We start from the raw sequence: 15,603 nt of genomic DNA on the forward strand, positions 1-15,603 counted from the left end.
CCAGGTTGAAATCCTTGATGGTAAAAATTTTAGCTTGTCAGAAATACATCTTTTTTTTTTTTTTAAATTAATTTTGATATGACTTGGCAAAAAGTATACTTTGGTACCAGAAAAAGAAAACAGATTTTCTCTTAACATTTTACACTTACTCTTTGGAAGCGTTCATCTGTTGACGATACACATCATCATTCTTAACAAACCGCATTTGTTTAGCCATGAAAACGGTGTGAGTTTCATTCTCTTGTCGGATCCTCTTAACCGAAATGTACGGAAAACCCATTTGTTCTGTCCAGGTTTTCATTACACTTGAAATCGTATGATTTCCCTGAAAAGACCGAACAATTTTTGTTCATACTTTTGCTAGATTTAAAGTTTGTTCTTCATTTGCAATCAGAGCTCCACTAATACTTTTAAGTATTATATTCATAAACTTTATTTGGTGCCCCCCTTACCCCGCAAATTTTCTGGTGCAATCGTATTACGGAAATCAGACTAAATTTCACGATACATTTTTTAAAACAATAAAACCTCGCTGCAGCAAAAACCAACTGAACGATCTCATAGACCATCTCCCAGGCCTGTTGCCAAGATCCCCCCTCCCCCCACATATAGGGTCAGTAGAAATAGCACAATCGGAATTTGAAGCTAAAGTGAAACAAGTTATTTAAGTATAAATATAGATAATTTCACATACGAAATTTCATACAACTGGACAACTTTTATTTTGAGTACATTATTATTAGAAAATATGAAATCGAAGAATCAAAACAAAAATTCACAGGAAATAATTTGAGATCTAGGTGAGGCCGGCACATACTGTCCGTTCTCGAAAGCGAAGACTACCACTCAGGACAGATTCCATTTCAAAAAGGGGCGAGAGGTTGAGGATGGGCACTTAACGCTCGCACTTGCTGTCTTTGAACACGTTATTTTGCACCTTTCACTTCCAGGTTTCTTTCCCTATTTTGATAAAATCACAGCAGACCTGACGCATGCGCAAATTGGTGCTGTCTCGGCTTAGGAAAACGAACAGTAGAACCAATCGCTCTCACGAAATTTCGGAGCAACAGGACTTTCAACATTCGTGTTTGCACATTTGTTATTGCTTACACGTTTGCTTGAAAATCTTATTGTAGATCAATTGACTGTTTCTGGGTATGATCAAAAAGTGTACCTTAGTCTATTTTAAAAGCATCGTTCGCCAACTTAAACTCCCCGGACTCTGGACTAGTATCTGAATTTTTCAATGCCGCCAAATGTCCGGATGGAAGCTCCAACAATTAATTTATCTCTGCACAATGGGAGAGTTTTCGTAGTCTTGGAAAGGATAAAAAAAAGTTGGCTCTGAACTTTTTTTAAAATTTCTAACGGCAAGGCTGGTTACACTTATAAATGAAAAACATGTAGAACGGTTAATAAGTTCACAGAAATTGACATTGCCTCAGGCGTTCTCTGGCTCTCCAATACAGGGTCGTCTGGTAAAGCCGCAAAGTGCCCCGCATCGACGAAGATGAGCTCTATTAAAGGATTCTCCCAAATCGCACAATGAGCAAAGAGGGGAATGAAAACTGCCAATTCTATGGAGATGTTAGGTGTTATTTGAGCGTTTTAAAAGGCTCTGACCTTTTAAAATGTACAAAAAAGAGTGATAATGCCAAGGTGGTTTATATGTGTTGTGGTTCCAACTGGATAAATTATAATTAAACTTTTTTATTTTATTAATTTTATACACTCTAACCCCCCTCCGTCCCCTTGAAATTTTTATGCACTCTCTCTACGGGGGCTGGGTCCCCCCAGGTTGAGAACAGATTGACGTTTTAGTGGCCGATAAGATGTGCGTAGAAAGAATGTATGAAACATTGAAGCATTATAAGAAATATAAAACGAAGTGAGAAATTGATTATAAGAAAGTAAGAAAATTATAAAAATGTTGTTATGTGATCACATTCAAATTTCTAAAAGAAAAATGCATAAAAGAAAACTACAAATATGTAAGAAATATAAATAAGACATGAGAAATATCATAAAAATTCATAAAACAGAAAAACATGAATTCTAAAAATGAGGTATGAAAACAAAAGAACAAGGAGAAAAATAAACATTTTTAGACAAAAAAGAGAAACAAAATCATAAATACGAGAACATGAGAAGAATGTGGGTGATGGTGCATAATTCGTACTTAAAGAGTAAGAAAAACTCAAAGAATTGAAGGAAATATGATAGGAATTTGCTGACAAAGATAAAGTACAAGAACTAGATGAATATGTGTAGACCACTGGTTGGAAAAACAATTTTTTTTTGTAGCGAACTACAGCTATAACTACATTTTTAAAAAAGTAGCGACTACAAACTACTTTTGAAATGTAGTCGCTACTTCGCTACTTTTTTTTAATACGTAAATAAAAAGCATACACACACAGTTTGGGTGTTGAACGAAAAAATTCGAAAAGTGGTTTAGATTAATAAAAGTAGCTCATTTGAACATGTAATGTTACCAAGAATGTCTTTCTGTCTTTCTTTCCTTTTTTATTTTGAGCTAACTTGTCATTTTAAACCTTGTCATTTTTTACGAATATTCTCTGCAAGAAAAAATTTAGAATTTGAAGAATTCTCTTCAAATTTTTTAACCTTTCTTGCCAGCGAATATTTAGTTCAAGAAGAGCAACTCTGCTATTTGAAAATGTAAATAGAAGCAGTCATAATTTGATTTCAATTTTACATACACGAACATATATATAAATTTAATTAGATGATGAAAAACATATTTTAAACACAAGAGAAAAACTTGAATTTTCACTATAAGAATCAATTTTATGGGAATTAATTAATTAATTTTAAGCTTCAAGCTATAAGTCTGAACCTGGACATCATCCCCTTTCTTATGCCACTGATAACGTGAAATAAAAACTTTTTTTCAACTGTATCTAATAATCTCAAAAAATTTGGAAATATTTAAGAGTTGACTTTTATTATGTCAATATATCAACACTCAATGGCTAAAAAAGTAAAAATAAAGAAATATGAAAACTATTCTGTTATTGAATATTAATAAAGCTATCCGAAATATGAAACATAACTAAGAATGCTTAACTCACTTTAATGCGCAATTTCAAATTTCATGCGGATGTCATTGATACCCAAAGATTTTTGCTTTGCGGCCAAAGTTTGCATAAGAGGGGAACATTTCCGTTCTCAGACTTTTCTATAATTCCGTAATATTTATTGCAAGCTGGTCAAAAGGCAGTTTAGTATCATCTTCTTCTATAACGTTTACAGTAGCTTCCATATTTGGTGAATATTGGAACAATAATCCTTTTGAAATCTAAAATGCTCATCCACGGGATATTCTCGACTGCCAGAAAGCCTAAACGTGCTACTAAATTGATAATTATCGCTTATTCTTTTCTTTCTATGCTACGCTCTATTCATTGCAAATATAGGCAAACTGTGGAAAGTGAAATGCCAAACAAACTAACGGCGTCAAAACGATAGAATGTATGCCGAGAAAATGATGTGTATGTGGTCAGCTCGTATTTTTATGAGTCTTATTTCTCATTGCATCCGCTGATGTAGCAATCGCGAATATTTAAGCCAGTCAGATTCGTTAGAACCTTGTTTCTTTTTTTTATTTTTTAACTTTATTTAAAACTAGTGGTACCCGCACGGCTTTGCCCGTAATAGAAAAATTAAAAGGTCTTTTAGGGTTCGCCTGCATATTTACAAATAATGTATGATGAATTTTCTTGCCAATTGGCTTGTACCCACGTTACGATTCCACGTTATGATAATATCGTATCTCGCCAATTGGCTTGTTCCCATGTTACGATTCCACGTTATGATAATTTCGTAATTTGCTCGTCCATCTTATGATAGTTTTGTTCTGAAAATTAGAATAGAAAAAGAACCACATTGAATTTTCGAAAATCGCTTCGAGGTGCACACCCCCATGCTACAAACTAACTTTGTGCCAAATTTCATGAAAATCGGCCGAACGGTTTAGGCGCTATGCGCGTCACAGAGATATAGACATCCTACAGACATCCAAACATCCTCCGGATATCCAGACAGAGAGACTTTCAGCTTTATTAGATTCGTTTTCAGGAATCGCTACAAAACTACTTCTTTTTTTTTTTTTTTGTATCGAACTACGCGCTACTCTACTTTTTTTTTTTAAAGTAATAAGCTCTACACTACAAACTACTAAAAAAAGTAGTTACTACAGTAGCGTCGCTTCTTGTACCGCGCTACTTCCGACCACTGGTGTAGACTATTATGTGAATCTAAAAAAAGAAATGTAGAATTATTTTGCCATCAGATAACAATAGTTAATCGCGATTAATGCATTTATTAATTCCTTTATCTACATTATTTTACACGAGTGCTGAAAAAAACAGTCCCTTTCGAATTTAATGCCTAGTTCAGATCTAGCGTGCTATTTTTAAGTATTTTTTAAAAATTCGTAGTGCAAAATGATAAATAAAATTATTTACATTTAACAGAGTTTGACAATGTTACATTTTCAGTGAACTGAAATTAAAAGCAGAAATTTTCGCAGAAGCAAGTAACCAAATAAGCTAATATTTTTTTTAATGTGTCGATAAATAGTGAAAATGGTTTGTATCATTCAGATGAAAAAAGCATGTCGCCACAACATTAACAGGGTGAAACATAATCATAAGTATTAATTTTTTTAAAATGGATTTTTTAATTACCTGATATCCACAAGCTTCTGATAGTTCTTCCCAAAGTTGCGATGTTTTTGCATTTTTGAACTGGTACTTTTTCAAAAATTGCTAAGAAAGAAAACAGTGAAATTTATCTTGATGTATATTAATATATAATTAATGTTCCTAAAAACACTTCAGTAAGAAATAGGATGATTTATAATATTTCAAATTGGATGTACAGTTATTATTCATTGCAAGTAATGTAACTGTACATCATTCTAATACGCTTTCCTTATATCAGTTCCTGAATTGAAAAGTCTTCAAAATAGCTAAAAAATCTAAACGAAACCCCTTGACAATAAATTGGATCCGGAATAGGATCAATACCCCTGAAAATTTTATGCATACCCCTTCTATCATAGAAATCATGATATAGACTTTTAGTTCAGCCAGACATCTGTCAAATTGAACGTTTAAAAAGTGTTAAAATTTTCAACATCAATCGAATACATGCGAAGTTTCTATATGAATAACTGTTTTTGAGTTAGAGATAAATACAAATACATAAGTGTGTAGAGGAGTCTGTGCGAACAACCGATTGACACCAAAAAGGGAGGCGTATAACTAAACGTGACAAAATTCTAATATGCAATTTTCGACTCCTGCCTTTCTTTTAGTTATGCAATTTACTTACATATACATATTCATACATAAAAGCATAACACATACATAAATACATGTATTTTTTCATACGTGCATGTAGATATCATGATATAGATTTTCGAAATCGTCAAAACAGATTTTTCGGCTTTCTATACGAAAAAAAGGAGTTATAATTTGACTGCATACTTACTGAAATTCCCTTTCGGAAATTTTCTTTTCCAACGAAAAATTCCAACATTCGTAAGACAGACGCACCCTAAATAAAATCAAACAATAAGTACACCATTTAGACTGATATTATTTTTATTGATTGATTTGATAAGAAATAATACCAAAATAAGTTCTTTAAAGTACAAAAGAGTTCATTGCTGTTGCTAAATGCCATTATTTCTTGCCTTTACTTGAAAGCAGGATACCTACATTTTAGTAAGCAACGCGAAATAATTAACATTTCATTCTCAATTTTAAATTCATCGCAATGATGCTCACAATATAATGCTAAGATGTGTCAGAGTTAATCGTTGAGCATGGGCACTGTGCAGGTAAATGATGGGAACTCTACTTACCTTTATGCTTGCACACAACCTTACGTTTCTTTTCAATGTTCTTATGACTATGACTTCTCACTGGAATGTTATGTTTGAATTATTACGGATCTTTATTTCTTGCACGGCTTTTCCCTTGAATAAAATATTGAAGCAAAAAAAAGGGGGGGGAAGGGAGGGGGTGGGTAATTGCGGAGGCGTGTGTTTCTCAACAGTTAAGTGATTCAGTATTTTTTACCAACCATTTGTCCAAATTTAATTCAAAGCACCGTATAAAACTTTTAAACATGCCCATTTTTTACCTTTCTGACCTCTTCTCCTCTTTATGAATGAAACCGTCGAAGAACAAAAAATACTTAAATATTAATGAGAGCATGTAATACAAACCTTTCCATAAGAAATGTCATCGAAAATTTCCGTGATCTCGTCAGGATGGATGACAGGTTGAACAATCGGGTGAGAACTCATGGTTGAATCTCGATCCATAACCGGTTGCTCGTCCTCAGTCACAAACTGTGCCAGCTTCAAGGGACGAAAAAAAAAATGTTGCAGTGACTGAAAACACTACCATGTTCATTTATCCTATATTGTTTTATAAAGGACTGGTTAAATATAAAAAGCTTCTACCAACATTGGGGCACGATAATTACGGTTATTTGTATCAGTTATCTGTATCATCATCCATATTCGTCCGGCAAGTCAAGGAATGCCAAGTGTACTCCTATGTTTATGCTGTGGAAGACATTTTCAATGACGTCAACTACATTGACTTCATTGAGGGATGGTTTATACGCACCCACAGCAAACTTTAGCATTTGGTAATTAATAGCTTTTTTATAATCAAGTATTCCGGAAATGATCGGAGTCATTAGAGCGAAGTTATTGTTGACACTTTTTTAAATGTTATATCTTTCATTACGATATTGAATTTGTATTTTTAACTACTGAATATCTGTGAAAACTGCAGTAATTTGGGGCATAAAAGAATACGACGTACCATATCCCATTCAGGATGTTGTTCATGAACGCCTTTATACTCAACATAACTTGCAAATCCTTCATTAAGCCAGAGATCATCCCACCATTCCATGGTGACTAAATTACCAAACCACTGAAATGAAACAATATAAGAGTTAAATTGGTCTTTTGAATCGTACCATTAAAAATAAAAGAAAAGCATTGACTTTGTACTTTATGAACACTATTTTAATTCTTATAGTTGCAGACAGCAATTTATGAAGCAGTAAAAAAAAAACGTAAGAAAAACCCTTAGACAACACATTGAGCAAAAAATATCAATGTTCAACAAACATGACTCCAACTCGTTGATAGTAAAAATACGTGAGTTGGAGAAACCTGACCTGACATTGGTGTTGCATATGTATTTTTGAAAAAAAGTTTATGGAAGCATCAGTATGTTTTTTTTAATTGAATCTGTCACAAAATGAAGGTGTAATATTTATCAGAGAGTTTAAAACAGCAAAAGAAGAAGTCAGTGGCTTTTCTTGAGCTGTCCGATGTGTTGCGTTTAGGATTCCTTTGTTAAAGTTTTCCAAATTCAAAATTTTTCAATTTACCCACAGCAGGGGTAGTATATTGCGGTGCGACATCCTTTTAGGTAACAATGAAGTCGATAATCTTTCATGGAATTTTTCTATTCTATTTCTGTTTCTGCTTTCTGATTCTTAATGAATCGAAGAACGAAGGGGAGCAAAACGAAACGACGAAGAGGACGAACGAAAGAGAACTAAAGAAACTGCTGGAAAAGCTCCATTGATGTTTAATATTACTAAAAGAATCAATGATGTCACACCATTAAAATTTATGCACTACCGTAACTGTTTGAAAATGCTTACCATGTGAGCCATTTCGTGAGATACGACAGTAGCAACTCGCTGCTCATTTCTTGGACTTGAACTCTTAGGATCATACAAGAGGGAAGTTTCTCGAAAAGTGATGACACCCCAATGTTCCATCGCTCCAGACACAAAGTCAGGAATTGCTACCATATCTGTAACACAAGGGTAAATTTTAATTAACTTAAACTTATCCTTATCCTTACTAGTATTATAAATGCGAAAGAGAGTTTGATTGTATATTTGTTTGTTTGTTTGTAATTCTTTCACGCCTTAACTTTCAAACCGATCGTCATGAAATTTTGTATACACATTGTCAGAAGTTCGGAATAGAACATAGGCTACCTTTCATCCAAAAAAAAAAAAAAAAAAAAGTATTCCAAGATTTGTAGAAGAAAAAAGTATTCCAAGACAAAAGTTAAGTTTCACAGCAAATCATTTACTTTCGCGCATCTCATCGGCAAAGAGCCATATTTGTTTGCATTTTAAAGCCCTTAACAAGCTACACAATATAAGGTCTACGCAAAGTTTCAGGGATAACTAGAACACCTCATAATTCTTCATTCTAAGTTGATTTCATGTTCTAAAAATAGGCTTATCTTCATTTTTAAAGTCTGTTGTTTCTGATCACGGAATTGAAATTAAATAACGTTGAATTTCTGATTCGTAGCAGACGATGTTTTTGTGAAGAAAAGTAATAAAAAACAAGCATGAAGAATTTTTTTAAAAAGGAGTTTTTTTAATAAAATATCGTCTGTTTCGTAATCATAGTTATTTGCGGAAAAATGAGTGAAAGTTTTTTTCTATATATTCTAGAAGAATATATCAGCTGCAAGCGATAGTTAGAAAATAAAGCAAGTGCTGATCATATAAAATATTTAATTTAGCAACAACAACAACAGTAATAATAATAGTAAAAAATGCTAAACACAAGGCATCCTGTTACAAAATATACATGCACAGCAAAAGTTACACAATTATTTGAAGTTGGATATTGTAAAATTTCGTGCTGGTATGTAGACGTTAATAGCTGGTTCTGTCAACATGATATTTACTTGCATTTGTAGCAAGTATGCACTAGACATACCGTCGTAAAAAAAATTTTGTCACCATTATGTGCAACAGGTTTTTCTAAAAATTGATACTAGTGAGACATTTATAGCTTTTTCAGATTAAATTCCTAGATTTTAGCTTAAGTAGCAACATGAGGAATCTTCCGCCATCTTGGGGTTAAATGCCATCTTTCTTCCTATGTTTGCTATGATGAAAGAGCATATTTTGTTTCTTGATTGTGGGCCCTTGTTAACTCCTCATCAGTAGATATTTCTAGATTCTTGAAAATTCATCATAGCAGACATAGCAAGAAAGCCAGCATTTATCCCCAAGATATGAGGAATCTTCCGCCATCTTGGGGTTAAATGCCATCTTTCTTCCCATGTCAGCTATGATGAAAGAGCATATTTTGTTTCTTGATTGTGGGCCCATGTTAACTCCTCATCAGTAGATATTTCTAGATTCTTGAAAGTTCATCATAGCAGACACATAAAGAAAGCCAGCATTTATCCCCAAGATTGCAGGGTATTCCTAACGACACTACTTAAACTGCGATCGAGAGCTGTAATTCAGGCAACATAAAATCTATTCGAGTTGGAGTAAGTTTCTTTTGATTTGTATGAGAAAAACGTCAACCAAGGAATAAAATAATATTCAATGCTGATGATGCTGCTATTTTCCATTTGGAAAATAGCCAGATCATAATACTTTCTTTAATACATTTTGAGGTAAGTTCTTCCAGATGAATTTTTTACTTAAGCATTTCAATACTTACATTGATCTAACTGACCGTTACTAGTGCAGAAATAATCAGTAAACCCATTAAAAGAAGATTGTTCGAATCGGAACATTCTTTCAAAAGTTAGTAGGGGGATAGACAGACATACCGACCGAAGTACAAACATTTCACTCCCAAAACTGATGCAGTACTAACTCCGTTACTGAGGGTTTGTGAAAAAAGGAAGAATGTAAAAATTATTTAGTGTACCTTTTAATGAAAAAGTAAAAAGCAACATAGCGATAGACATGAGATGTAAGATTTCTCTATGTAAATAATAAAAAAATTCTTTGCCAGACTTTCTAAAACTACGTAGAGAATATTCATGATAAAAGAAAAACGGCAACAAATAATTCAGATTAATTGTTAAAAAATAGTAATAGTTCACTATTAGAGCATATCAACAATTTCAATTGATTAAAAAGATGAAGAAAATTTAATTATCTTTCTAAAAACCAGTCAGTGTTATTAAATCTTCTTTTTACGCGTAAAATGCCTTTCAAGAACATTTGAGCTGTTAACTTTCTGATGCAAAAAGTGTTTCCAGAGAGAGTTGGCACTATATCAACATATTTTTTCTTCTTTTCAACACAGATTTCTGATGAAATGACAAGATTAAAAGAACATACATGATTTTACTCTATGTTATTTTGAGAGCAGACCGTCTTGCATCACATAAGTATTATTTAAGACCAACTATAAAACGTTCATATAAATTTTGGCAATGAATGATATTAATATCATGCATATGCAATAAAAAGAGAGATAATATATTCATAACTAATTCATTGAAAAGAATTGAGACACGAGAGTTCTCTGGCTAGATGAAAAGAAGTAGTCAATGAAACAAAAAATGTTTTTAAAGAGAAATTGTTCCAAATATTTCTGATAAATAATAAAGATTAAAAAAAAATGGTTACAATTGAATTAGAGTTAAATTAGTCCGCATCCAAGTAGAATATAAATGCATCTAGAAATAAATGAAATAATAATGATGAAAATAATAATAATAGCAATAATAATAATAATAATAATAATAATAATAATAATAATAATAATAATAATAATGATGATGATAATAATAATAATAATAATAATAATAATAATAATAATAATAATTCTGTTTAACTCGACTGTAATAATAACTATAATTTAGGCATATACATTGTATATGCCTTAATTGGTATTAACAAGTTTTACACTTTTTCCTTTTTTTTTTTTTTTTTTTGCAGCAACTGTCGATTGTAAATTTTTTATGTAACACCTTAACAAGGATGAGAGGGTCATTTATTTGATATTAATTGGCGGGGGAGCAAATTAGTTGAAAAGATTCTATAATTTCTTTAAATCCTATCTGTTACAGTATGAGTCCTTACAAACTTTAAACTTTTTCGCCTTTCTGAAATCAGTCATGTCACACATAGATTGGTGCTTATTTTTTGTTTAACAACTTATTTCACTGATTAGAAAATACATTATAAAAGAAAAAAGATAGTTTTATATCACAGATTGCATTTGTTGCTTAAGTCAATTACAGGCTACTTCGTCTTCGTATCTTGAAATGTTTCATGAACAGTTCTGTGTTTGATGCGTGATGAGCAGTGGAGCTAGTAATTGATACGTTATGCTATGCACAGTTCGGTGCAAGCAATTAATGGTTCATCATTTGAGCTACTAGGTTTTTATTAAGAAGCAAGCAATTGGGTTGATGAGCAGTTTGTGCTATCGGCCGATAGTTGCTAGATTCATTACATCGAAAATGAAGACCACAAAAATAAAAGTTTTGATCCTTATGGCAGTGCCCTTACCTTGCTTTGGTAAAGGATAATCTATTCCAAAGTAATTTTCAAAATACTCCAAAACTCTGGATCCAAATTGCAGGGCATACTTCGTTTTGTTTACTTGATCCGGAGCAGAATACACACGAAACTGAAAAATTACATGAAAAATGCATTTTAGTCATTATATTGTCATTATGTGTAGGTCATTATGCGTTATTTCTAGTCATTATATGTTGAGAAATCTATGAATGATAAAAAATTAAAAACTTTTTATTTATTAAAATAACCTTTATTTTTCCTTATAAATAAGGTATCGTATCAGACCCTTTTTTTTTCTTCATATTTCCTTGAATCGCTGCGTCTTTTCCTGTTCATAATGTGGTAAAAATTAAGCGCAGAAGAGTCAAATTGCAGATCAATAAGATTTTGCTCCTTCATCCACCTGCCTTCGAAGACTTTTATGTTAAATTCATTCAATTGCTGAGTTTATGTTCGTGCAGAAGTTCTTGCAAGGTAAACAAATACCACTTTACTTGTTTTAGTTACTATTTGCGGCCTTACTCTCAATTGAGAAAAATAAAAGTCAATTCTGCTTTAATGTTTCTTCTCAACTATCTAAAATTTCTATTTTAAGCACCATTCATTGTAATACTTATCTGTACGTGAAAATAATTCTATTTTATTTTAAAGAAATAGTTTTATTTATTTTTCTCTGCTGTTTCCCTCAAATTTTACGTGCCTTTTTTTTTATTCGTTCTTTTACGGTCGAGTTCAGTTTCAGTTCTAACATTACAATTTATTATTGCTTGTTTAAAAAAGAAACTATGAGTTGCGAAAAATGTAAATTTTCGTACCAAATACTGATTTGAAAATTCATTAAATTAGTAAATTGATGTTTGCTGTCAAATTTTTTGCTGTGATAGTTCAGTTCTCATTTACGATGGTTATCAAGGAATTTGTCTAGCTCTCACGATTTTTTTTCTAAATATCGATCATTGCTACTACAATTCTTTCTGGAAATCAATCAAATTACAATGGAGACTGCGTATACAATGACTCTGCCTCTTACTACTGATCACCAATAACGAATTCAGCTGCATTAATTTTGCAACATTTTGTGCAATTTTCCTGTACTTTTTATTCTATTTAATTTTTGATTGCACTTACATGTTCATAAATTGATGTGAATCTGTTTCCAGTAAAAACGTGATTGGTTCACTTTCATAAACTGGGACATGCAGAAAAAAAGAAGGTTATACGACATTATCCTACCTCCCGTGAGACGTACATTTAGCGTGCGGTCAAAACAATGAATTGCAACTAGGCTGCGGAGTCCGAAGAAAAATGCTCGACACCGACTTCAACTTCGACTTCGGGAATTTAAAAGCCTTCATCTTCAATTCCAACTCCAAGAATTTTATAACCTTCAATTCCGACTCAGACTCCGGGAATTTTAGAACATTCGACTCCGACTCTGGCTCTTTTACCCCAAAACCAACCCGACTCCGATTCCACGTGCACTGGCAGACTTACGGATTTGGAGGGAAAGAGACCGACCTTTGGAATTCTCAGTCTTCGACTCCCGACGACTCCGACTCCTTCACCCCAAAAATAACTCGAGTTCGACTCTTCGACTCCGACTCCAACTCCTACACTACAGTCCTGGTTAGCAACGCGGTGATCTGCGAATCAAGCACTACTTACATGGCACCACAGAGCCTTTTGCAGGTAACCTTTTGCCTAGAACCTTTTGCCAGGAACCTTTGCGCGTAAATAATGCAAACATTTTGCATTATTTACGCGTACACACTTCAAGTAATGTCCAACACTGGATATCTAACTGTCATATAAAATAATTTATGTAAGTATGACATATAAAAAAAATCTTCTGAAAGAATTTATCTGAAAATTCAGAACAATTTACTTAGTTTTGAAGTGATTTTCTGGTTAAAGTGTATTAGGAAAAATATTTTTCACTTTATTTCTCGATTTCCAATTATTTAAATCACAATACCTCTTTTCCAGCTGAAGTTGTAGTTCTTGTGTATTGAAAATCACAGACAATGAAACAAGCCAAGTAAGTAACCATTGGTACAGATTTCTGAAACTTTGTCACTACTAATCCAGTGTCAGCTAACGGTGAAATAACCTAAAAATCATAATAACATACTAAAACAAATAATACATACTATTTTTAAAAATAATGCACAAAAAGGTTCTTAAAAATTAAACAAAAATATTTCTTAAGAGTAACATCTAAGAGATTTGAATAAAAAGATTAGGCTACAACGTTACAAAGTAATTTTAGTAAAAATTCTAGTTTTATTAAAATTTCTTCTAATTTAGGTCAAGGTCCTATAGGCTTACCGTTGAGCCCAGGCGCACTAGACATGAACCAGAAGTGCCATAATAGAGCTGCCTGTTTGTTAATCGTACGTGAAACCATTCTAAAGACACTATTCAACCGTTACCAACCAGTTCGGCGTCATCAACAGCCATGGGGTCAACTTTCGGGGCTAACTGGTAAGCTTACTCGACCATGACCTTTGACTTGAACATTCAACGTTTGAGTTTACTTAAACAGTCCGTTAAAAAGAAAGTGACTTTACATAGAAGACATACTAGCATAGACAATTTTGATGAAAAAACTAATATTTAAAAATATTTTCAGGAATGAATTTTGTGGTATAACAGTTTTTAATAATAAAATAAAAATCATCTGCCCTTATTTTTCTTTTGTTTTTGTAAACAGGGAAAGGGAGACACACACATGCGAACAATTTTTTTGATTTCTTAATTTCTCAAAAATTATTATCAACTTTTCAGAGCAAAACTGTCCCCGTTTTTTAGCCTACTTTCCCAGTAGTAGTCAGAGAAAGAAGAAAAAAGCATGAAAGAAGGCTTAATGCATCTTAAAAATATCGCGAAAAACAAAAATAAATAAAATAATTAAATAAATATCGAAAATTTAAAAATTGGAAAGTAGGGTATTGAGATGGTGAAAAATGTCTGTCGGTCTGTCTATCTGCCCCCCCCCCCTAATAACTTTTGAATGAATTGTTCGATTCGAACAAACCTTTTTTTTTTTTGTTCGAAAGATCTCGGCGAGGACACCTCATTCCCATATTTCACTTTTTGATTTGAACTATTTTTCGTTCAATTTTGAACAGTTCAAAAAAACTTAACATTAGCGCCTACGGGGAAATTCAAGGCAATTCCGAACTGTGAGGCGAATTTGCTTCAAACAAACTTCGTAGGAAAAAACTTTTGATGAAAAACTTGTATATAAAATATCTTTTTGATTTGAACAATTTTCCGTTCAATTTTGAATAGTTCAAATCCCTTAACATTAGCGCCTACGGGGAAACTGAAAGTCAATGTAGATTCTGTACTTGAAGACGGATTTACTTCAAATAAATTTTGTTGGAAATAGCTCTTGACGCCAAACTCCAGACTCCGATTCCGAGAATTTAGGGGCACCTGACTCCGACTGCGACACCTGTGCCCGATAATTAATCGGACTCCGACTCCCCGACTTCGACTCTGACTTCTTAGCTTTGGCAAAAATTTATACACGGAGGACAGATGACTGACTCCGATTCTTGGATATTCGACTCCGACTCCTTTATCCCAAAATGAGATTGACTCCGACTCCGCAGCTATGGTTTTAACTGTGAAATAATTATTGTTGATAAGACTTGTTTTTATTTTCACGCTAAAGTTTTAATTTAGGCATTCAGTTTTCGGCGAATAAACTCGAAGTCATTCATGTTTCTACATAAAAATATGCGCAGACGATTTTTTTTTTTTTTTTTTTTTTTGACAATGAAAATTATTTGTTTTAGTTGTTATTTTATTGTTTTTATTTATTTTGGTAATTGCATTAATTCATTTAAAAAGATGTTTTTGGCAACAGGGGAAAAGAAACGATTTTTTTTTTATATGATGTATTTATTTTAATAAACTCATTAATTTCAATTATTATTTTTTCGTTTTGAAAGAATTTCTTTAATGGAAAAAGTGTATAAGCTGCTTTGTTTAAAAGGTGCTGCTATTTTTTTTTAAAGATGAGTGAGGAATATTTTATTCCTAGAAATCAGCTTAAAATATTAAAAAAATATTTTCGAAACAATTTGCGATTTTAGCTTTTTTTGAGAATATTGATCAGGTACTAGAAAGTAGTATGGGTATATGGGAAAGTAGGCTCGTTTAGTTCTATACAGAACTTCTTGTTACACCCTAGAGTATTTTTTGACTGAA

General features: G+C 32.6%; 1 protein-coding gene across 1 annotated transcript in view; it reads right to left on the minus strand.

Annotated features, from left to right (window-relative positions):
• Positions 1-15,603, minus strand: part of LOC129216302 (uncharacterized) — a 111,464-nt gene that overhangs the window by 94,088 nt on the left and 1,773 nt on the right. The window contains exons 2-10 of the mRNA XM_054850511.1: positions 13,358-13,492; positions 11,371-11,491; positions 7,732-7,886; positions 6,873-6,986; positions 6,263-6,397; positions 5,521-5,586; positions 4,724-4,793; positions 1,468-1,475; positions 150-325 (exon numbers count right to left, since the gene is read on the minus strand). Of these exons, the coding sequence (XP_054706486.1) occupies positions 150-325; positions 1,468-1,475; positions 4,724-4,793; positions 5,521-5,586; positions 6,263-6,397; positions 6,873-6,986; positions 7,732-7,886; positions 11,371-11,491; positions 13,358-13,492 (980 nt within the window). The remainder of the gene's footprint in view (positions 1-149; positions 326-1,467; positions 1,476-4,723; positions 4,794-5,520; positions 5,587-6,262; positions 6,398-6,872; positions 6,987-7,731; positions 7,887-11,370; positions 11,492-13,357; positions 13,493-15,603) is intronic.

The sequence above is a fragment of the Uloborus diversus genome, chromosome 2 (genome assembly GCF_026930045.1).
Source record: "Uloborus diversus isolate 005 chromosome 2, Udiv.v.3.1, whole genome shotgun sequence".
Taxonomy (NCBI): domain Eukaryota; kingdom Metazoa; phylum Arthropoda; class Arachnida; order Araneae; family Uloboridae; genus Uloborus; species Uloborus diversus.